This window comes from Ciconia boyciana, chromosome 8 (genome assembly GCF_034638445.1).
Source record: "Ciconia boyciana chromosome 8, ASM3463844v1, whole genome shotgun sequence".
Taxonomy (NCBI): domain Eukaryota; kingdom Metazoa; phylum Chordata; class Aves; order Ciconiiformes; family Ciconiidae; genus Ciconia; species Ciconia boyciana.
In genome coordinates this window covers 38015746-38039963 of record NC_132941.1, presented here as the reverse complement: position 1 = coordinate 38039963, position 24218 = coordinate 38015746, and the positions used below count along the sequence as shown (strand labels likewise).

Here is a 24218-nt window from a genome sequence, read left to right as displayed (position 1 = left end):
CTGAACTCAAAGGGGAAAAATATGACTTAATAATGGCAAGCTCAGTTTAATCAGCCTTTAGAAATCTGTAAATCTTCATTTTTTTGAATTTTTTTTTCAGATGGGCAACTTGGCAATAGAAGGTTCAATTCTGCTGGCTTTGAGTCAGTTGTGTATGACTGGCTTGCAAAATTACTTCTCTATTTTTTGTGCTTGGCTTTCCCTTGTAAGAAAGGGAATGGAGGTCATAGGAAGGCTCTGTCTTCCTAGGCATGATTTTAATGTGGGATTACTTTATTTTCATCTTGCTGTTTCAGCATGCTAATAAGATTTAACTTCTCTAAGTACCCTTGTTTTAATGAGTAGTGATGAGGCAGTATTGCAACCATTAAGACAGCCCTGCAGGGAGTGCTGAGAAGTTTAAGTGAAATTGCCCTATTGCAGCAAGGCTGGACCTCCTTTTGAGTTTTAAAGCCTTTTTTTTTTTCTTTTTGCCAAATAGCTTCATTTGTCATAGTGAAATTAAGACTGCAGTAATACAAGGTGAAGAGCTTGGTTCTAGCACCTTTCTGTTGTGAGTCATTTTGTGATTGAGTGAGTCCTTCTGTGAAAGCCCCAGTGGAGGGAGGAGGCAAGGGCTGGACAACTGACCCTGGGTGAGTGCCCTGTCTTGGGGTGCAGCACTGCTCTATGCTTTCCAGCCTGCACTTGGGAAGGCCCAGGGAATAAAAGGAGGTGCCTCAATTGCCTGTCTCTTGTGCTTGCTTCTTTGTCTCCAGTTGAAGGATTTTTTGGGGTAGTCCAAGAATTGCACCTCAGCCAGGACATGGCTATTTCAGTGAAGGATTGCATGTGTGCTCTGCCAAAGCCTTTTAGGTTGCATGTAAGCTCACTGTGTCTCAGATGAATTGAGAGGAAAGGGTAAAATAGCTTTCAGCTGCTGTCATCTTGATTTATCTTCTAATGTTCTGTAGCTTTGTGTGTGGCTCTTAAGGGTTTTTGGAGAAAAAAAAACTTTCACTCATGCTATAGATGTGGCATTTTTGCCCTGAACATGATGATGAAGGACAAAAATTCTCTTAAGCTCTGGAAAAGAACTGAGCTCAGTCTTGAAAAGTAAGAGAAGACCCAGGCTAGCATAAGATTTTCTTGGCTTTTGCAGTGTATGTTGTTTTTCAGGAACATCTAAAACAGCAAGGCTGTGCCAGGAAGAGGAAAGAATCCACCACCAGGTGGTTTCCTGATCCTGAGAGGAAAAGTCTGGGAAGAGACAAGGGTAGGAAGGAAGGGCTGTAGGCTGCTGATAGCTCCAGTATGGGTGGAGCTACAGTGTAAAATAGGATTGTCCAGGGGGGTGGAAAAAGTGTTCTCAGTGAGAGTAACATTTTGTGCTTACAAAAACTGAGTGCAATAGGAATGCATTCCCATTGCTTCTAATTGGACCTTGAGGCAGGATGACCCAAAATCAGTTTGTGTGCAAGGGTTGTCTTGCAAGAATTATGTTTATCTGCATCCTAGATTTGAGAAACAAATTAGACCTGTTTTCTGAGTTAGTAGGTTGATTCTAATAGCATAGTCAAAGGAATTCAAAGTGTGGTTGGGAACGGATAATGCTTAAGCTAAGTGGTCTTGTGCACAGTGTCTGTGAGTTGGTGTCAGTATTATAGGTCTCCTGAGGAGAGCTTAACAGCTTGATGCAATATGTTAATAATGTGGATTTTTCAGTTCTAAAGCAGGAAATGACCAAATGCTGGTTACTAGTTTTAGTTTCCTGTTCAAAGGGGTACAGTTGAGCTGCTTTGTGTATGTTTCCCTCTAACCTTTCATGCAGTACATGGCTTAAATAACTCTGTGGCATAGAAGTGAGTTGGTAGTCCAGTTTGTTCTTGCTTACATGTCATCCAGATTCTGGTGAAAGGTGAATTTCAAAATGCCTCTCTTTTGAAATAAGTGGCTTGCTCATTCTCACCCTGGGAACACTTTCTGTTAGCATTGCTACTTCTCAGCTGCCTGTTCTCCTGTTCATGTGGCCAGTTAGTTCAGTGAGCTGATGAATGTTAAAACTCTTCTTTCAGTTCAGGCTGGATCAATTCCCTGGTCTGCCTCATAGCAGTCACTTGAATAATGCCTCGGCAAGAGTGGTAAAGAGAGGGTATTTTCCTGGTGCTAATTCTCTGTAGAACCCTGTGTTGGGTATGCTCAAACATGCTAACTTCTGAGGTAGTTTTTATCACCATGCTCTGTTTTACGGTAGTTTTCAATTAGATACTTTAAAGTATCTTGCACATGGTATTTGAAGCAAAGAAATCCCATTTTGTTAAATAACTACCATTTTACTTCCTTTCAAATTGGTTCTTGGTAATTGCACCTTTAAATGTAGTGGCTGATGGCTTGTTCCTTCTGCAAGTGCATCATACTTCACTGTTTCTTGCTAAAGAAACTTAATGTATGTGTTTAGCTGCTTCTAGTGAGAATTATGAATCACTTGTCTTAGCTGAATTAAGTTTTAGATCTATCCATGTTGATTTTGAGACTAAATTTATTTTTCTGCTGAAACTGTTTTACTCGTAGATAGTTTGCATAGGTGCTCATGAAAATAACTTTGCAAAAATAGTGTAGTTTTGTGAAACTGAATACTTTATAAAAACATGAGCAATGTTCATGTTCAGAGGTGCGAATGAAGCATGTTAGTGAAAAATCTACTTAATCAAGAATCTATTACAATTTAAGATGGTAATTATAATGAAAGGCAGCCAGTCTGAAGAGGACACCCTATTTGTATATTCAATAGCACAGAGTATTAGTGTTACACTAACATTAGTTTGTATACAGAGTGTGGAAGATGTGTGTCTTCCCAATTCTTTTTTTTCCCTTATTTCTTTAGGAAAAGCTCTCAAAGATCCAACTGTCTACTGTGTAATTTACCCTGATTACTGCAAATTATACCAGCTGTCTTCACCTGTCTCCCAGCATTTCTGGAACATTTGGAATGAGAAAGGGTGAAGGATGCATCAATTCCATGCACTGTGTAACTTAATGATATACAAGTTTGATTACTGTTCCCCCCCCATATTTTGCTGCTTCATCTGAAAATCACTGGGTTAATATTGAGGGGTAATCTGGGTCAATATTGTGTTTATATCCATGTGGTTTTTAATAGTATTTTTAAAGTTGTGCTTTGATCCAAATCATCACTTTAAATGTACTTAGCTTATTGAGAGTCAGATGAGTAGTCATTGTGCTGTTGCTTATTAAGCAACATCTGGAGATTTAACTTATTTAGCATTTTGCATTGCCCAATTGTAACTTTTACATGTATTAGTAGTGGATTTGGTTGGGTAATCTGTGTGCTTAAGCCCTAAAATATGCCTAGACAGAAGTGTCTAACATAACTTCAATAATTTTTACAGAATGACATGAATGACAGTTGCAGCCCTTTTTGGCTTTCCTTTCCCCCACTTGCCCCAGCAGAGTAAACCCAGAACAACTTCATTTGCCCTGAGTGCAGTTTAGAGTCAGTAGGCAGTGAACCCAGCAGTACTTAAAATCTACACATGTATTTTCTTGTGTGACACTAAGAGGGTCCATTTTTGCTTCTTGCCTGTGCTGTGGGGAATTGCCTGTAATGCCTGTTTAGTTCATAGGAGGTGCTGCATTTCCTAGAAGAAAGGGCCCCTTTTTCAAGGTGTTTTTTCAGGTGTTGGGATTTACTTGTCAATGTGTGTAAGGCTTGGGGGGGGGGGAGCAACCTCAGTTCTTTATATAGAATCATAGTAATTTAGGTTGGAAAAGACCTTTAAGATAGAGTCCAACCATAAACCTAACACTGCCAAGCCCACCACTAAACCATGTCCCTAAGTGCCATGTCCACATGTCTTTTAAATACCTCCAGGGATGGTGACTCAACCACTTCCCTGGGCAACCTGTTCCAATGCTTGACAATCCTTTCAGTGAAGAAATTTTTCCTAATTTCCAACCTAAACCTCCCCTGCTGCAACTTGAGGCCATTTCCTCTTGTCCTATTGCTTGTTACTTGGGAGAAGAGACCAACACCCACCTTGCTACAACCTCCTTTCAGGTAGTTGTAGAGAGTGAAGGTCTTCCCTGAGCGTCTTTTTCTCCTAGATAAACAATCCCAGTCCCCTCAGCTGCTCCTCATAAGACTTGCGGTGCTCTAGACCCTTCACCAGCTTTGTTGCTGCTCTTTGCAGTGTGGATGTTTTAAGGTTACATGGACATAGCAGGGTAGAATGCCATTTTAAGTAATTAAGGGGAGCTGCCCTCAGTTTCTAGAGGTCATTTTAGTTTCATTATTGATTAGTGGATATTAAAGACAAACTGCCTGAGAATGGAGAAAGGGAATAAAAGACTAGAACAAGGATCTCTTGCTTTGTTTGGATAAATATAATTCATAAATATTTATTATACAAACAGATGAATTGGTGTAGGGTTTGTATGTTGTCAATTAGATTTGTTACTTATTGAAAGTAAGTGGATGGATCATTATGTCAACTTAATTCAAAAGGCCTTAAGGTAAAGATTAAGAAGACAAACTGTCTAATTAGAGAAGAGGCTAATATAATGAGCCTTGACACTGCGAAGTTATGAAGAGTCAAGCATGGCTACTGTCTGGGGGTGGTAATATAAAATGACTAAATAGGGAATAACCTCAAAATGCATTAAATATTCTGAAATCTTCATTAGTGTGCAGGCAAAACATTTAGAGCAAGTCATTGGGACAAGGCTAACTCCCACTTGCACGCTACTGTGTGGAATTGTTAAATTAGTACTCTGTGCTTCTTGAGTAACTGTGAATAATCAAATTTAAATACTTCAAAAAAGTAGTTTATAAAATGAAAGAATGCTATGGAATAAAAGCATTCTAAATCCTTTTTGCAAGAGATTAACTCATGGGGAGGAATGTCCCATTACTATTGTCTGAGATTACAGACAATATTTGTTTTATTTGAGCAACAGTGCTACTGACTAAGTGTTTGAGAATGTGTTGATTAGTAATCTAACTATTTTTTTCTTTTTGTTTTAGCTAGCTGGGGTGGCCTTCCTTGCGGCTGGTCTGTGGGCATGGAGTGAAAAGGTAAGGGTAGAAATGACTGGTCTTACTTTATTTGGTGGCTGCCCTCTGCTGCCCCCTGCCCCAGTAAAACTACTTCCTCAGCAGCAAAGGTTAAATGTAGCATGTGAGCTCAGGACCATGTTCAAATGAACTAAACTGAGTTTAGCTGGATTTTCATTTGTGTCCCTGATCAGGTGTTAAGCTGTGGCCCTTGATGTTTAGACCTTTTTTGTAAACTTGTAAGAGCAGGATGCTAGGGAGAATTTAATCTTTATGAACCGTCTTTATGAACTGGTTCTCTTTTGAAAGCATGTTTTCTAAAACACACTTATCTATCCACCTCTTATTATTAAAAACAAGAAGCATTTGGGAGGAATGTAAGATATCTCTCTCTATATTAAAAGAAACTAAACATGTGTCTTTGGGACCATCTTTCTGTAGTATTCCAGTTGTCAAGCCATCTGTCTTCCACTTTGCTCCCCATGAAGTTGCTTAAGTGATTGTGTCTCCATGTAGAGAAACAAAATTGGGGAACATGATCTAGTTGAATAACTTTTATTTTTGGCAAAGGTTTCTTTCAGCTGAATAACTTCCTCAGAGGAAGTCTGTGCAGGGGTGTACCTACAGAGTTCTCCTGTTACAAGAAAAGAAGTGGTATAGGTATGGAAATGAATGGTTCACCTCTTTGTTATGAATGTAAAAGCATGGCTTTAACATGACTGCAAGCAGTAGCAAAAAGTGACAATTACTAGCAAATTTACTGATCTGCATCTTAATTAACAGTGGAGGGCAGGTGCCCTCGCTGTTCAGTTGTGCTGCTGAGTAGGAACACTTTAATTAGCATCGTAGTGTCATGTTTCTTTAATCAGAGCGCTTATATGCGGTAGCTACCCACATACAGAGAGGTTCTGGGATTCCTCCACTTTTTGGAAGTGAAAGAGTTTTATGGTGATCTTAATGCTGAGGTATTCTCCTTCTCCCTGCTCCCTATGTGTGTGCACACATTCTCACAACTAGATTTGTGATATCATTGATATATAGTAAGCAGCCTATCTCCACACACAAATCCATTTACCTCCTATTCTGTTAAAAGGATTTTCTTTCCAACCCATTAGGGAGGGTGTTAAACTTGTCTTGAATTTGTATTCTCATGTTCAGACTTTATCTTCTGTTCTGTGAAGAAGCACATAGGATCTGCCTGGTTGGAAATGACTAGCTCACAATTACCTCCATTTGCCAAATGGACTTTATGGTACACTGAAGTTACTAGAAGACAGACAGACTCTTCCCGTCTTTGTTTCTTAAATTTTGACCGAACTATTTATGCTCTCTGTCCCATCTTGCAAACAAAAGCTTCAAAACTTTTCCTGTGGTTTTGAACTTCTGAATGGCTCATTAAATCTGTACGTTATTTTTCATGTCTGTTCTGTGCTATGTGGACAGTCTTTCATACTAGTGCCATTCTTCAGCCATAGTGCCTGTATGGATCTGTCTGTTTACAGATAAACATCTTGGTTAACAATAGGTGGGAAGTAAGAGAAAAACATTCCAGAAGCTGTGCTGCAGTGGTAAACCCAAAGATAACTACAGGTGGTGGAAGAGTTTTGAACATCCTGTCTTAGTGCAACATGAAGTATATTGGGTCCCTTTAACTTCTGTTTTTTCTTGTCTTTTTCTTTTTCCACTAGGACTACCTTCAGATTGATTCCTGTCCTGGTTTTGTCTGGGATAGAGTTAATTTTCTTCCTAGTAGCTAATATAGTGCTGTGTTTTGGATTTAGTATGAGAATAATGTTGAGAACACACTGATGTTTTAGTTGTTGCTAAGCAGTGCTTACACCAGTCAAGGACTTTTCAGCTTCCCACGCTCTGCCAGGGGCACAAGAAGCTGGGAGGGGGCACAACCAAGACAGTTGATCCACACTGCCCAAAGGGCTATTCCATACCATATGATGTCGTGCTCAGTATAGAAACTGTTGGTTGGGGGACAGTGATTGCTGCTCAGGGACTGGCAGGGTGTTGGTGGGTGGTGAGTGGTTGTATGACTTGAGTTTTTTCCCCTGCATTCTCTCTCTCTCTCGTTGTTTTCCTTTTCACTACAATTTTTTATTATTATGTATGATTATTATATTTTATTTCAATTATTAAACTGTTCTTATCTCAACTGACAAGTTTTCTTGCTTTTGCTCTTCTGATTCTCTCCCCCATCCCATTGTGGGGGAGGGTGAGCGAGCAGCTGTGTGGTGCTTAGTTGCCGGATGGGGTTAAACCACGACAATGCTATATGTAAAAATGTTACCCATCCTGATTTGCATTATCTGTTTGAGTCAAATCCAGTCTCTAACTGGCGTATCTAATGACTTATCCTTATGATCTTATAAATGGGTTTTGTTATTCTGAACAGTCATGTAAAAGTTAAATTGCATAAAATTTTAAAAGTCTACACAATAAAAACTGGATAGATGTTAATATCTGTTACCCAAGAGATATTGCAAAAATCACTAAGAGAAAGTGACTTATAATTGACTGTTAATAGAAGCAAGACAAATAACAGAGCCCTCTCACTAGGAAAACAGTTTTTATTGGTAAAACCATTTCAAGAAGGACACAAAGGAAGATCAGGGAAACTAAAGGCTAGTCAGCCTAATGTCATTCCAGCAAGTTCATGGCTAATAACACATGGAGAGGGAGCAGTCAGTCTACTTCAAAGCAAGACTCTTATTTAAAAGGACTTCAGGAGCATGGAGAAATGGGTTGACAGGATCCTTATGAAAGTTTATTAAAAAAAAAAAAGGCAAATGCAGAATCTTGTGCCTGAGATGGAGTAACCCCATGCATCAGTATGGGCTGGGGGTTGGCTGCCTAGAAAGAAGCTTTGTGTGTGGGGGGGGGAACCTTGAGGTCCTGTTGATCAGTAAGCTGAATATCAGGTGTGCCCTCATGTCAAGGCCAACAGCATGCTGGCTATATTAGCACCAATGGGGCCAGTGGTTGAGGGTGGAGCTTCTTCCAACAATATTCATCACACTGGAGGCTGCATCTGGAGTACCATGTCCAGTTTTGGGCTCCCCTGTGTCAGGCAGGTCTTTTCCAACCTTAACTTACTCTAGGATAAAGTGTACTTATTCTTTAATCTGCTGATCTTTGTGTTTGTACACAGAGGTATGTAAAGTGTCTAAATGTATGTGCATGTAACTTTTTTGACACTGGCTTCAGGTATCAGACTTCATTTCTTTATACCTGTAGGAAATCTAGGTGCTGTTGTAAAGGACAGCCTGGGCTTCAAAGAGCTTTTGCCAGCTTGCAGATGGCACAGACAGAAGCATCCTTAGATGAGTAAGGTAGAATTAGATAGTCCCCTGAATTAATTCTCTTGTTTACTTCCTTCAGGATTTTTCACTCAGTGTCTTTTTGTTAGGCAAAAAAAACCCCACAACCTTTTTTCAAAAGAGAATGTTGTAAACACCAAATGTGAACATGAAACTGTTGTGAACCAGCAACATGTGAGGGTGAATAATAGAGCCCAGTTCCTGCCAACTTTTCTTCATAACATCCTTTGATCAGAGGAAGTTTTCTTCCAAAAGATGTTGCTTGAGCAAGTGAAAAAACCCCTTGAGTTTGGGTGTGGGAAGGAGATAGCTGGAAATACTTGTGAAAGCTTCAACATCCTGGTCACACACTGTTTGATTATAATGTATTGAGTCTAAAAAGACACTGAATTAGCCTAGCTAATCTTGGCATGTCTTCCTTGATTGTGGGGTCTGAGCCAAGGTTTGATTAGGTGAGACTCTCATAATTAATCCAGTAGACCAAGTTTGATAGTTAGCTGTAAGGTCTTACAGTTTGTAAGAATGGAAATGTGTCACTGGTGACACTAACTAGAAAAGCCTTTGCTTCCCAAGACTTTCTGAATGCTGGGAAATCTATAAACCATGACCACTCTTTAATAGGCTATTTCAACTGTTAGTCATCAGCTATTGCAAGGCAATTCTGAATTCTACAGTTCAATTATTTTTTTTTCTTTTCATCCCTTCAACCAGTTTTGGTGAAAACAGCTCTATTGTCTTGCTGTTGCCAAATTAAAAGCTCTAACAAGATCTGTTATAGAACACATGTGTATCACTATAGTACTGTTAATCAGTGTCTTTTCATCAGCTGATGAAGTTTTTCCATGTGCACATTTTCTTCTAATGCTGTATTTTGAAGATATTATTCTTTATTAAGTAAGCATTTAATTACAAAGTGTTATGGATTTTTCCAAGGTATTCTCTTAGCGTGTATATTCTTTGCACTTAACTCTAGCACAAATATCTGAGTAGCAAGATGAGAATTTACATTCCCTTGACAGAATTTGACTGCTTATATGAATTACTTTATGAGCCTCTCTATCTTTCTCTTAAGCTAAACATAGTTAGCTTGAGAATATACTTTATAAAGAAAAAAACCCCAAAATAGTAAACATGTAATTATGGGATATTGCACTGTGGTGATTTTTGTTATTTATCTGTTTTAAAGGGAAAGTATTTCCTTATTAAAATGTTCTATGTATTGCTGATGAGTGGATGATGAACACTTAGACTATTGCAAGGCTGCCTGGATGTCCCTACAAATTGTTCTCGTGAACTTTAAGAGTTTCAGGTGTTTGTCCCTTCTGTCTTCTGCATGTTGCATCTTGTTCTTGCACATTACATGAGAAGCTTGTGTTATATGTATTTGATGGAATTTTAATGGTAGCGGGTATATAAACTTAATTTCTTTAAAACCTAATCTAGAAATAAGGGCTTCACTGTGTTAGCATTATATTTATATAGACTTAGAAATTCTATCCTAAGATCTAGGCAGACAGGCTTAATAGGTAGGATTATTGTCAAGATAAGTGATGTCTCTGGATAATTAACGAAAAAAATATTGCTGCTAAATTAGGCAAATTGCACATATCTTACAGGGAATAGATAATTGCTTTTGGTGTAAGAATTTTATCTGGGGTGAAAGGGGAATATTTAGAGTATAATTCTGTATTTTTGCAAGATTTGGAGGAGCATTCCTAAGACTATTCAGCGCTAGAAGGGGTATAACTAAAATGTTGAGAGGAAAAATCTTCTTCCCTTAAACTAAAACAAGATTTTGTTCCCCTCCCTTAAAATGTCACCCATAACCTGCTTTGTAGTTAAAATGTCTCTCCCTTTCTACCACCTAAACATTAGGATTGGAAAAATTATTTTCTTAATTTTTTTTGAAGACTTTGAAATTGGAGTGCCCTTCTGATGCATTTCAAGTTAATATAAAGCATTAATTATTTTGCCTTGAAACTAAATGAATATTCAGTGATAGTATTGAGCTTTTGGCACCATCTTGTGGAAGCTTGTTTGGCAAATAGACCTAGGAGAATGTATTCTGAGCAGTTGACTGCACTGGACTTACTTCTTAAAAGAATTAATAGTTATAACTTTGCATTAATACTTCCTCTGCTAGGGTGACAAAAATTGGTATCGTCAATAACCATTTTACAACAAGACTTTCCTGTGTGGATTGCTGTTGGCAAGGTCAATGGCTTGCAACCAATTCATTTGGAATCGTGGAAATCATGGACATCAGAAGGAATGTTAAATGAAAAACATGCTTATAGTGGTCACCTTTTTCTATTACCCTGTTTTTCTTTCAGGGTGTATTGTCTGATCTGACGAAGGTGACTGGTCTTCATGGTCTGGACCCAGTGGTGCTTGTCTTAGTGGTGGGAATAGTGATGTTTACTTTGGGATTTGCTGGTTGTGTAGGAGCACTGAGAGAAAACATCTGCCTTCTGAAGTTTGTAAGTAACATCATTATATGAGTGGATTAGTATGTGTGTGAAGGCTGGGAATGATGGATGAAGAACTAGTAACAAACCCAGATAATTAATTTATAGAATTTGGTTTGTTACAGTGTATATGGTAAACTTATTCCCCTGGCAAGTGTCTGAGTAATGGTATTAAAAGCAGTGTGGGTTCAAACCTATGTATTTTTTCCCCTTTCTGGAAAGTTTCTTCCCTTTTTCATTCATTTTGCTATACAGTGGTGTTATAGTATGTATACCAGAATCTAACATTGTGCATGTAATATCACAAAATATGATGTTCTGGAACATATTTAGTCAGTTAGGAATTACTGAGAGGAGGTAGTATAGTTGCTTAGGAGAACAAAATCCCTTAAAAGCTTAAAAATTTCTTCTAAATGTTTGGTGGGCAAAACCTGGGGACTTCGGTGACTGATGTGGAATCTTGTAAACAGTTGTTTTTATACTGAGGCTGCTTCTTTGCTTTAGATCTGAAAACAGTTAAGCTGGACAAAAAATTATAAAACTGGAAACAATCCAAGAAGTAACATCAAGACTACTTTAGCCCTGTGTTTTGGAGATTCTCATTTATTAATATTTTCACTGTTGTGCATAATGACTGTGATATGGTGCTCATCTTACTGTTGAATTCAGGTGACCAAAACAAAAAGATAACTCTACCTCTTGGGGGTTTCTTTACATTGTATTCTCATTTAACAGGCTGTGGTTCTCATGGTATCTATACTGAGTGAGAATTTTAACCTAATTTTCTATGTCTGTTTCTGGTGGAGGTGGAGTAGGGATGCATTCACAATGAATCGATATTCTCTAATTTGGGACTTTTTTTACAGTTCTGTGGAGCAATTGTGTTTATATTCCTGCTGGAGCTGGCAGTGGCAGTTCTGGCTTTCCTGTTCCAGGACTGGGTGAGGGACAGGGTGAAGGAATTCTTTGAGAATAACATTAAATCCTACCGAGATGATATTGACCTCCAGAACCTCATTGATTCCCTACAGAAAATTGTAAGTTCATATCTGTCACTTCTTTCATGAGTTCTAAGAGAATATGTAGATTTGGAAGTTTTCCTTTTTGTTACAGATTTATCATATTCTGTAGCTAATAGTGTTGTGTTACAGATGTGCTGTTTTGCTCTTTCTGCATTGAAAGCATCAGGGAGGCAAGATATTGAGATACAGTATTGTTCTAACTGTGAATGTGGAAGCTCTGTCAAGCATCCATCTGCCTTTTTGACCTTCTTGACTTGCTCCCCTGTTCTGATGAGTGTTGCACTAGATTGTGAGAAGTGAGCAACAAAAACCCTTCTTATCCTGAAAAAATTGTGCAATGGAACTGGTAGTCTGCAGTCTTACTTTAGGAGGCACTGCAGTCTTGTACAGGGATGCAGCACAAGGCCTCTTATCTTCTGAGATGCACCTCACCTTGAAGCAAAAGAAGACTTTTTGTCAACTGGGAAAGGCTAATCTCTAGTCAGGCAATTGTCAAGGCAGGCTGAAACAATTTTACACTCCTGCGGTCCTAAAATCTTCAGTTACCAGAATAGTCATGTGCACCAGGAGATGACAAGGAAACAACCAGTGAGGGTGACTCTTCTGATTTTTATTTATTTGTGTGTGGTTAAAAATATATATGGAGAGTACATATGTAAGTACTTCATGAGGAGGTAAAATGCTTGTCTCCTTTATATATATTTTTTTCCCCTTATGAAAGAAGGTTGGTTTTGTCTGTCTTGCATCTTCTAGAAGATCATGTTTAGAAATCTGTGCTCACAGCTCGGTTTGATAGCAAAGCACACTTTAGAATGGATACCAGTTTGGTCAGCTGTATATTACCAGCAGCTTACCCATGCTGTTCATTCACTCTTGTGTGCATTGATATGAAAGCATCCTCTGACTAAGCTGCCTGGATGGATTTCAGTGCTGTTTTGCTTTAGCTTTTCATGCTGAGGGCACCTTTTTGTAAGATGGGGCTCCTCCTGGCCATGACCAACACCAGTAATTGTCTCAGTGTTGTCTACTCTGCTGTTCTTTCTGTTTATCTAGTCTCAGTGCAGTCAGCCAGGCTACTGTGCTAAGCTGATTTACAGTTGAACTCCAGTTAAATACTTCTCAATGAAAATAAAAGGCTGAGCTTACTAAAAGGAGTTCACTAGCGAGATTAACAAGCTAATAAACCTGAAAAAGGAAAGGCCATAAAAATCTGAGTTGGCCTGTTGTTGATCCATACCTGAAAGTACAGAGGAAGGAGGGGAAGTACACAACATGGATAGCAAGGGTAGTTCTACAAGGGTTGAACAAAAAGGTGGAACAGTGTGTTCAAATGCCTCATTGAAGCCCTGTGAAGCTTAGAAGACCCAGCTTCTAAGGAGCCATGCTCCTTAGGCTGACTTGCTCTGTTCTCAGTGTGTGCCTTGGGACCTAGAGAGCTTTTGGAGGCAGCTCCTTGCTCTGGATAATTATATTACTTTCAGGCCTGTAAGTGACCTCAGTCTGTACCTTACTAGGGTAGATTAGCATGTTTAGTTGTTGTACGGCTTTTTACAAAGGCGTAGATGTGTGAGGGAGGAGGGACTAGAAAGACAAAAATTGCATCTCTTTTGCTTTCTTCATGGTAAATGTATTAGTGACTTAATCTTTTTTTGGTGTGTTTTCTATTCTGACCATTCTGTTCAGCGCTCTAGTCGTATTTCCTGTGAAAACTGTATAAACAATTCTGCTCTCTCTTCACACCCGTGTTTGTCACAACTTGATAACTTCTGAATCCATTTACTGACTTCAAGTTTTGGTGGTCTCGCAGACAGTTAGGTTAATACAAGTTTTGTGAAGATGGGCAGTGGGCAGAGGAGAGATGCTAGAGATATCCTAAGAGGATGGCACTTCATGAGGTACCAGGAAAATCTGTGTGATGGTATAACAATTCAAGTACTCAAATTACAGAGAAAGATTTGTGCCCTTAAATATCCAGGCCAGTAAACTGCAAAGCATAACTTAATAAGAAACTAGCTGTCATTAGTTCCAGGAATTGAATGTTCCTTGAAATGTTGGTATTTCCCCAACCTGCAATTATGGTAATTACATTACACTGTTTAGGTCAAGAAACTTATGTGAAATACTTCTAGAGTTGACTGACCTTTGAGCTAGTGAGAGTTTACCAGTTAATTCATCTGGGTATGAATACCTTCTCATTTAAAAGAAAGGAAGTATATTCACAAATGTTTGGATCCACTTTTTACAGTAAACAAGGAGAAGGAAACTTGTTGATTCATGAAGATTTAAGGATGGAGTCACAGATTTAAAGAAACATTTTTCGTAGTTGTTTTTCTGGTTTTGGTTGACTTGGAAATAGTGGGGTTCAAAGCATTTGTATAAACTTACTTTGTTGCAGCATTTATGGATGTACACTGACTGCACCTAGCAATTACATCTAAAGTGATAATTTTTATGATTTTGCTTGTCATGCTGACGCCTATTTCCCTAGGAGCCTGACGCCTAGGAGAAATATGCCAAATGTATTGCTTTGATTTCATAGAGCCACAGTATTGATTACTCATTTTTTTACTCTGATGTTGCCATTGATTCTGCATAGCCTTAGAGAAAGTGAAGATGATAAACAAATATCATCCCAGAGAGTTTGTTCAATTGTCTCTAAAATACCACCAAATGCTAAGTGTTTGTTTGTGTTGCAGAACCATTGCTGTGGTGCCCAAGGTCCAGATGATTGGGACTTTAACATATACTTTAACTGCAGCAGTGAAAGCAAAAGTCGTGAGAAGTGCGGTGTTCCTTTTTCCTGTTGTATACCTGATCCTGCTGTAAGTTGTTTCCTGGCTTCGTATTGCTCTGATATTGCTGGAGAGTTATGAAAGGAAGTACTTCCTGAATATGGTGTGATGACTAGGGCTTTACAAGGTCTTCTAAATGATCAAAAATTACTCTTGCACAGACAAACTTTTCATGTTTCTGTTCCATCCTTTTTAGAGTCCAAATGTGGCAACCTGTTATACAGCTGAAAATTTATTGTCACCAGGAATTCAAGCAATTTTTGTACGGCTTGAGTCTGCAAGTATTAGTGACTGATACTTTATTTCCAGTGCATTGTTTTCTTAAATTCCTAGCTTGTACAGACCTGAGAGTACTGTCTAAGCAGTGTGTTTGCCCCTGTTAGAATTAATGTTACACCATCCCTCTGCCAGACAAGTAGGAGTAATTCCATTTGAATCATAGAATGCTTTGGATTGGAAGGGACCTTTACAGGTCACCTAGTCCAACCCCCCTGCAATGACCAGGGGCATCTTCAACTAGATCAGGTTGCTCAGAGCCCCGTCCAACCTGACCTTGAATGTTTCCAGGGATGGGGCATCAACTGCCTTTCTGGGCAACCCATGCCAGTGCCTCACCACCCTCATTGTAAAAAAATGTCTTTCTTAAATCCAGTCTAAATCTGCCCTCCCTTAGTTTAAAACCATTGCTCCCTGCCCTGTCACAACAGGCCTTGCTGAAAAGTCTGTCCCCGTCTTTCCTATAGGCCCCCTTTAAGTACTGGAAGGCTGCTATAAGGTCTCCCCGCAGCCTTCTCTTCTCCAGGCTGAACAACCCCAACTCTCTCAGCCTGTCCTCGCAGGAGAGGTGCTCCAGCCCTCAGATCATTTTCATGGCCCTCTGGACCTGCTCCAACAGCTCCATGTCCTTCTTGTGCCGAGGGCTCCAGAGATCCAATTTGCTGGTTACTTATTAGCAACTAGCAAAGTGCTCATGCACAAACTCAGTTTAAAGCAATTGGAGTCAAATCTCTGGGTTTGGCAAGATTTAGGTGCTTATTGGTTAGATCTGTTTACTAAACTTCAGGAATCCTACCCTTTCAGTGGAAGCCAGAATGTGGAGGTAGGAACTAATGTATAATGCTTTATAGTATTAGTGGGAATAGTTACAGCTCAAAGTCAGTCCAGCAATCCTTGTGCGGAGCAGATAGCCATTGGTAGGTTATGCTAAGGCTTTTGATTGTCTTGGAAATCAGCCAAGGAAAGTCTTTGTCAGGGAAATATTCCATGTTTAGATTCCCCAGTAATTTTCTACTTTAATTTGAAGCAGTACTATTCCACTGCAACTTTTTTGTTGTTGGTGCTGTATTTAAGGAGACATAAGTATGTTTAAATCTTTTTAATGTGAGATTTTACTCCTAATATTTCAGTATAACTCAGTATGCATTGTGTAAATTATGCTATAATTGTGTAATACATGTGTTTTCATGAGTCTCATCCAGAGAAAACAAAAAATGTCTTAAGGAATGTCTTTGTGTCTTTGGAGATAAATACTGTCATTGGGTTGTGTGGGGTTGTGATCTGGAAGGTGTTTATGGTCTTCCTGCTTGGCATCTGCAACAGGAGTGTTGTCTTCAAGACTAGGTCTGTCTTGGAGCTGGGTTATGGGTGAGACTGAACTATCAACTGAGGGGGCTCAAGTAGCTTGCAGCTGTTACTTGTTTTAACTGATTGGCATAGCAAGTTGGATACCACTTGAAATGATAGAGTTGTAAGGCATATTTCTCCACTGCATGTGTAAATAAATCAGTGTGGTACCTTTATTGTTAGCTCAGTGTTTAGGTGTTATGTGAAATAGCTAACATGGAACTGATCTTGGAAATGCAGATGTGTTACCTGTATGCTGGCAGTACAGTTGCTACACTTCATGTTAAAAAGTTGTTGCTAGTTGAAAGCCAAGCAATAGAAGAAGCTGGGATTTCTGGTGGAGGATGTTTTTCTGCTAGTATACACCTCTGCTTTGTCACTACTTTTCTTGTGTTCTGCTAGTGCTTTGCTCATTTTTACTAAAAATGCTTCTTAAAATGGTTGGCTCTGACAGTCCCGATTTGTTTGTCTCTGAATCTAAGACAGAAATACTTCCTGTGAACAGAATTGAGTAGAATTCAATTGATTTATTTTAAATCTTTTTTTGCTTTGCAGCAAAAAGTTGTGAATACACAGTGTGGCTATGATGTCAGAAAGAAGGTAAGGTGCTGGGATCTTGCTGGCTGTCATGTTCTGTGCCTGCATAGGCAAAACTATAAAAGAGGTTGAGTTGGTTATAGATATGTCAGCTTAAAATTCTGGGAACTAATCAAGTGTGCTACATCATACTACAAGTAGAGTGTGGTAGAGATTTTCCTTTGTTTAAAGTAAATTTGTACTGTGGGAGGGTGGAGAAAACAAGTGATGGAACAGGTAAAAGGGAAGGTGTGTTTCAAAAAGGGGTAGGACTTGCACTTCAGATGTGCATTTCAATTATTCTAACAGTCTAACTCTGAATTCTATTATCTGCTAATTGTAAAGTATTCTAATAACAGGATTTAAAGAAAGATACTAACATCAATGTCCGACGTTCCCTTATTTATTCTGGGCATGTATGTATTTCTGGAGTCTGGTTAAAAACATTACTGCATAAGTGACAAATCATTAGTTTAGCTATATCATGTGATTGACTGATCTTATCATAAACTTGAGCAGAAAAGTAATATTCTTATTCTTCCTCTCTACATTCAGAGCAAGAGTCAATGGGATGATCAGATTTTTGTCAAAGGATGTATCCTTGCTCTTGAAGCTTGGTTACCCCGAAATATCTACATTGTTGCAGGTGTCTTCATAGCTATCTCACTGCTCCAGGTTAGTAGTTTTTGTTATGCTACTTTGAAAAAAGTTTCAAGTTTGCAGATACAGATCTGCTGAAGGTAAAAGTAATTAGAGAGAGATACAGCAAATATTTTAACACTGGATTTTTTTTTAGGTATGACAATAGTATGGCAAAAAAAAAATTATAGGGATGGGGACTTAGTGAAAATATGTGATATCAACTAATTTAATTCTGTTCAAATTATGTTCCTGAAAGCAATGAAGGTCATTATAAAAATACAATTACATACAGTATATGATTACTGTGGTGTATATTGTTATATATTAATATAGCAATATACTAATAAATGTTTATTTTATATAATAATGTGATACAGTAATATATTTCTTATATTTCAAAATGCCGTGAGGGAGGGGAGATCTTCTGGTCATCCACTCCAGTAGATCTGAACTACAGCCTTCTATCACAAATGTGAAATCAATAAAATATAATTCTGCCCTTCATCCTAAGACTACCATTCAGCTGGCTGTAAGTGACGTGTAGCATACTGCTCAAAAAAAGTTGAGAAGGGAAGAGCAGGGAAATTGGTGAACAGGTTGCAAATGCAATATAGCAGAACCAGATGAAGGAGGAGTTGTAACTTCCAGTACCTTATTGGTGCTTGGTACATCAAAAAAAAAGAACCAAAATTCTCAGTAAAATGTATCAGATTACCTCTTTCAAGGTGGATCATGCTTTCATTGTGGCAGTTGTTTACACTTACCTAAATTTCTTTGCTATGGTACTGCTTCACTTCCGTGGGAAATAACAAACTTGTAAATCTCTACTACATAATGTATTTTCCATTTAACTGAAAATAGTTGAGCATAGAGTGCTGGCAAAATACCTTTTCCCAGCCATGGCAATACTGCCCTCTGTTGCTTGGTTTTTGATATTTTATCACCATCTAATGATTGTGCTTCCATGGCTTTGAGAGGTGCTGTCCTGAGAACACTGCCTTCAATTAGGAGGATGTTCAAGATATGAAGTTTAATCTTTTGGCAGTGTGTTGACTGACAATAACTTGATGTTGTTTTTCTTACTCATGTCCTGAGTTTCTGTGAAACCAGTTTCACAGTCACTTGTATTTTCAAATTGGGTCTTTCTTGTGCATGAAACTATTTCATGGTGGGACTGAGAGTTAGACATAACCCGTCTACTTCTAAAACAAATCTTTTGGCTTTTCCAAGACTTTGCCCCAGTCTTTTGTTGTTTTTTCTGAGAATGTTTCAGGAAATGTGCTAAGTTATGAATTTATCTTCAATTTGTAAAGGAAGATTTCCCCAAGAACTTGAGCGAATGTTAAGATTTCAAATTTAAATGTCTCAGAATAATCTGGGACTTTTCTTGCTGTTTGTGATAAGAATTTCATTTTAGTACAGGTAACTACATTCTGTATCTATTTAAAAAATTGATCAGAAAATTGACTAGATTATCCGGAGTTGTGGAATGAATGAAAATGCCTGATTTGTAACTTTAGCAATAGTTAAGTGTGAGTCTTACAAGACTCAAACTTGGCTAAGTGGATTACTTCTAGCTCTAGGGCATCTAGAGGCTTATTTTGAATGCTCCTGAAGTGTTACATGGAAGCATCTTTTTCTCATGAGTTTTATTTCCTGCAAGATTCTACTGCATTTATTACTTTTTAGTAATAGCCATGCTTTGATGATCCTGGCTATGAAATGGTATCTAAACCCGCAAACGCTTTATGAACATCTGTTTTTATTCACAAGAGTAGTTGCACTGACATCAGTACAGTGTAATAGGAACACATTGCAGAATGGGAACCTACTTCTTATAATGACTAATGGTGGTAGGCTCTAATTTTTAGAAACATCTTGCAGACTGGTACATTACAAGTGTTTCATCTCACAAATGGTTTGTTTTTTTGTCTTTTCAGATTTTTGGGATTTTCCTAGCCAGGACATTGATTTCTGATATTGAAGCTGTGAAGGCAGGTAATGCCTTCTGAATATAAAAGCAGACAAGTGTTGCAAAAAAGTATATTTTACAGTTATTGTTTGGATACCAAGGTGGAAGAAATTCACAGACCATGAAATACTCCTGTTATTAAAAGCCTTATGTGGATTTTACCCTGCTCATGCTTTTTGTTAGAAGCTGGTACAAAAAAAAATCTGCAAGCATGCACCTGTCTACCTTTTTTCTAACGAGACAACTCAGTGCACCAGCATTGATCTCGGAAGAAATGGAATTTCCCAAGACATTGGCAGAACAGATTTTAAAGATTGTAGCAAGGAGACATGAAACTGCTGTAAACTCTTTCCTTGAAGTATTACAGTGAAGATTGTTCTGTTTTCACTTCCAACTGTCATCAATCTCAATGTAATCTCTTCAGAAGGTGTGCTGATTTCTTCAGAATCTTGAAATCAGTTTAATCTCTACAGTAGACTCATGCAGTCATCTTTTGGCAAGATACCCAGCAATCACAATTGTCATGGTATTGGAAATTGGGGAAAAAAGTCACAAATTGTCTAGTTCTTGAATTGATTTTCAGTTGTGCAGAAGTAGGGATATTTCTGTTTGACTGGGAATAACTTGGATATCTCAGGAGCAGGAACTTGTGCTCAGCATCAGAGCTTGAGTAACCCATGCCATTTTGAAAATGTAAGCCTTTTCTCAAGAGGGGAAAAATCTGACTATCTGTAGCATTATATGTTAGAAATCTCCATTTCAGGCAAGGGGGTATGAATCCCTGATGCTGTTTCCTGTCTGAGAAAAATGTAAATATTCTTTATTTATAGGAGAGAACTCTTTAAAAATACTTAGCTTTTTATTGATCAGTAATACCTTTTAAAAAGTGCTGTCTGCAGAAATTTCAAAATGCAGCTTGTTTCAGTAGGTAGCAAGCATGCTATGCTAGCTGTTGATGGTTTTTGCCTTTCTTCTAGTTTCTCTCACAACTGCTGTATTGATGTTCACAAGTCCTAACTGCTAATTTCAGGACTGATGAAAAACATTTAAATTCAGCATTGATCCCTACTGAAATATGTTTATTAATAAGGAAATATGCATTTAGTGAAAAGTTAGAGTTGTTGAATTTTTAAATCTTATGTAAAGCTATTGAATCATCAGTTCTGTCTGTATTCTGAGACATGGTTCAAATGCCAGTCACAATATTGTGAACCAGAATGATTTCTTCACAGTAATTTTCTGTATCAAACTGAACTACTCCTGCTGAAGTAAAATTTTTTTATTTTTATCAGAAGAAAACTAAACTCTCTTCTTCCCATCCTCCCTTCTCCAGGGTTCAGTAGATGGATCTGTAGTTCAGTAAGAGTTCCAGTCATCTCTAAAAGACTTTGGCATAGTATTTGTAGCTTTAAGATAGAAGTATGTGACTGAAAAGTTCTTGGAAGTAGCTGTAGCTGTCAGTTTTACTGTGGGCCATATAACTAACATCGTTTACTGCTTCCAGTGATACCACATTTTTCAGGGAGAGCAGGTTTATTTACAGTGCCTAATATAGTGTAAATTTTAGAAAAATATATATTTTTATAATATTTTACTACATGTAGTCTGCCTGAAGGATTTAATACTTGTATTTCCAAAGTATATGGCTTTCTTAAGAACCCAAACTTTTAAATATCTCTCTAATGTCCATTTTTCTATTATGCATGTATTAACGAACATTTCAGTGGCAAAAGCTGATCAACAGTAAGAATCTGTGTCCGTATTGATTGTCCAGGCATCCTTCTAGCTTTTAGTCTGTGAAGCACTTCAGAGACAATGCTGTACTTCTCATGTGTACTTCAGTTCAGCTTTCATAGTTCTTTTTCTGGCCAGTGATTGAGACACAACAGGAAAAGGAAGCTTATCTAAGGATGGCTGATTTCCTACAGTAGCAGAGAACAGTCTGCTATTACTCATCTGAAAAACCCAAAAGTAAAATCGCTAGAAGTGCACTGTGATTTTTTTTTTTAGCTTTTATATACAACAGGGAAACAATAGTAGTAGACCAGAGGGGAGAAGAAGAGGCATTTTGTCTGTAGAGCCTTTAATTTGAGGTCTGTATTACTTATTTGTTGAATCTAGTCCATTAGGAGCAGCCAAAAATTTTCTACTGTTACTGCTACTTTGCAAGCAGCAAAGCAGTGTCCAGCAACCTTTGCTTTAAACTCTGGTGCTCGAAACTTTACAGCACCTCATCAACCAACTTACTCTGTTAAGGTTATGTGTAATAATCTGATGTATGTAAAATTGGAGAAGGATGCTTTCTATTTATAATTTTTTATTCATAAAACTTTGCATTCAAAATTGCATCTAGGGAGTACATTTCCCTTTGCCACTTTTTGACTCAGAAAGCTCCTCATACTGGGAAGTAATTTCAGTTGGTAAAAATCATCATGGTGTCAAAAATATCTATGGAGTTCATGCACTGAAATTAGCTGCTGACAAGAGCCAGCGTCATGGATCAGGATTCCAGTGTCTGCAAATCTTGCCAAGTTGCCTGAAGACAAATCAATACTTGGTTTCTTTTTGAAGTACTGTTTGTATGCAAAACAGAATTTAATTGAAGTGTTGTCTTTTCACAGTTTGTTCTTATTAGCTTTGGCCGTATTAACACCAGCTTTGTATCAATGCTCTAGTTATTTGAAACTGAATTCAAGAGAGCAAGTTTAACCTATTTGAAGATCTTTAAATTCATGGAGTGATTTGTTCTCACTGTGGATAAACTTCTCTGTGCTTATTCAGTATCACTTGTAAAACCCTGGGGCTTTAGGCTGGTTTACCCCTAGACATTTTGAAGTGCATCCCCATTGATGGTACACATGGCTAGTGTAATTTCAGACTTGGAATGGGAATACTTTCTTACCACTTTCTGCTTAGTTATATTTAGCACCTTCTCTATGGACCTGCAGTGACTTCATGGCTAAAGATTTAGGTTATGCTTTAAAAAAAAGTCTTGTCAGCAAAAGCAGTTGGGTGTGAGCCTGCCTCTAAAGCCTCAAAGGAGAAGCAATTCAATGATCTCACAAAGAGGTTTGATAAATTGTTGATGTTGAGATTTCAGTGGTTGCATTTGGAACAACTCCACAAACACTACAATGGAAACAAGGTTTTTAATGAAGATGTCAAATATGAGATCAGACTTGAATAACTAGACTGAGAAGGAAACTTTTCAGTGTGATCACTTTTATTTCTCAGAAATGAGGACAATTTATTTCTGTGAAGCAATGTATTTATTTGTCAGTATGTTTGACAGTGCAACTGCCTTTTTGTTTCTATTAATACACATGTGTTTGGACAGTTTCCCTGTATGTGAAGAGGAGGATGAATATAAGCACTGAAAAAAGTGCAGTGACCAAAGGAGCTTCGGTCGCCTCCTGAAAACCTGTATATTTCTTCCAAAGGGGTCCTTAGTTTTGGTGACCCTCATACAGTGCCATGTGGATAGACTTGTACCTCCAGTCCATTGAGGTTGATGTGGCAATTGGCTTATATGTAGAATTGCTTTGTTTTTTGTCTCCCCGTTCCATCCTTTCATCTTCCTTCCCCCTACTGCCTGTGGGTTATCATGCAGCTTGAACATTGTTCATCCAGTGGAAGGGGAAGTTCTGCCTCTTCTGAGGTGACTTTTCTGAGTGACTTTCAGTATATTTTTTTCTCAAGCCTTAAATTTGATTAAATAAAATCTAATGTTTTTTACTCCTGGTGTTTGATTTCTAAGATTTGTTGCTTCCAGTCACTAGTATTTCCCTCTCTAAGGTTTAGACTGGCTACTGAGACTGCAGTTTGTGGATAACTACAGAAATGGTGAGGGTTTGCTGGTGTTCCTGTGTATATTTTGCTGAAACTAATTCTTGATTTTTTTTTTTCAGTCTGGGCTGCTGAATAATAGATAACATGGGTGCTTTTCTCTTCATTGTTAATGGAAAGCCATGAACAAGTGAAGAGCTGCAGAATGGTGTAGAGAAATTATTAAATCTCTGGACACCGAAAAAGTTAAAACTGCTGTTTGCACTTTACCATTATCCACAGTTATTGCTCTTGTGATTTGCACAGTCCATGGTTTGTCATGTCTGAGCAATGTTCCTGAAACTACTCTTGAGATTGCAAAAGGGAAGTAACTTGCAGGTTTGAGGATGAGGCTTGCAGAAATAGGTTCATGTCTGCTGCTTTGACCATTTTAATGTTTCTTTAATGCATTAAAACATGATTTTAGTTTTAATAAGGTCAGAGAAACTTTTAACCAATAGATAATGGCTGTATTAAAATAATGCAATATCTGGAGTTAGATACTCTAGAATGTTAAGGCTGGATCACTTCTGATAAGAATTACTTAACTTGAATGGGGCTATTTGGTGTGTATGTATGGAACTTGTAATAGATCCTGATATATCTCATACTATTGTCTGGTTTAAGCACAAGCCCAGATCTTACTCTGCAGTTGAGACTGAAGCTATTCCTCATTTTGACATTGGAAATGTGTGGGATGCCTGTATCACTCTGTGCTTTAAGCTAGAGGAAACTGCACATGATTCAGCTCTTGTTTTTCTTTTTTCCTACTATGTGGTCAAAACCTGCTTGTGTGTTACTTGCCAAGTGAGTTGTTTGGGGTGGTTTTATTCAATTCCCTTTCTCAAGAGTACTCCTGAAAGTGATATTTGATGGCAAATGTAGTGGGCTAAATAGTGTTAACAAGTTTTGCAAG

General features: G+C 38.1%; 1 protein-coding gene across 1 annotated transcript in view; it reads left to right on the top strand.

Annotated features, from left to right (window-relative positions):
• TSPAN14 (tetraspanin 14) overlaps window positions 1-23203 on the top strand; it is a 42587-nt gene extending 19384 nt beyond the window's left edge. The window contains exons 3-9 of the mRNA XM_072871396.1: window positions 5024-5074; window positions 10716-10862; window positions 11717-11887; window positions 14569-14694; window positions 16843-16887; window positions 17419-17538; window positions 19446-23203. Coding sequence (XP_072727497.1) covers window positions 5024-5074; window positions 10716-10862; window positions 11717-11887; window positions 14569-14694; window positions 16843-16887; window positions 17419-17538; window positions 19446-19517 — 732 coding nt within the window. The 3' untranslated portion in view covers window positions 19518-23203. The remainder of the gene's footprint in view (window positions 1-5023; window positions 5075-10715; window positions 10863-11716; window positions 11888-14568; window positions 14695-16842; window positions 16888-17418; window positions 17539-19445) is intronic.
• The last annotated feature ends 1015 nt before the right edge of the window (window positions 23204-24218 follow it).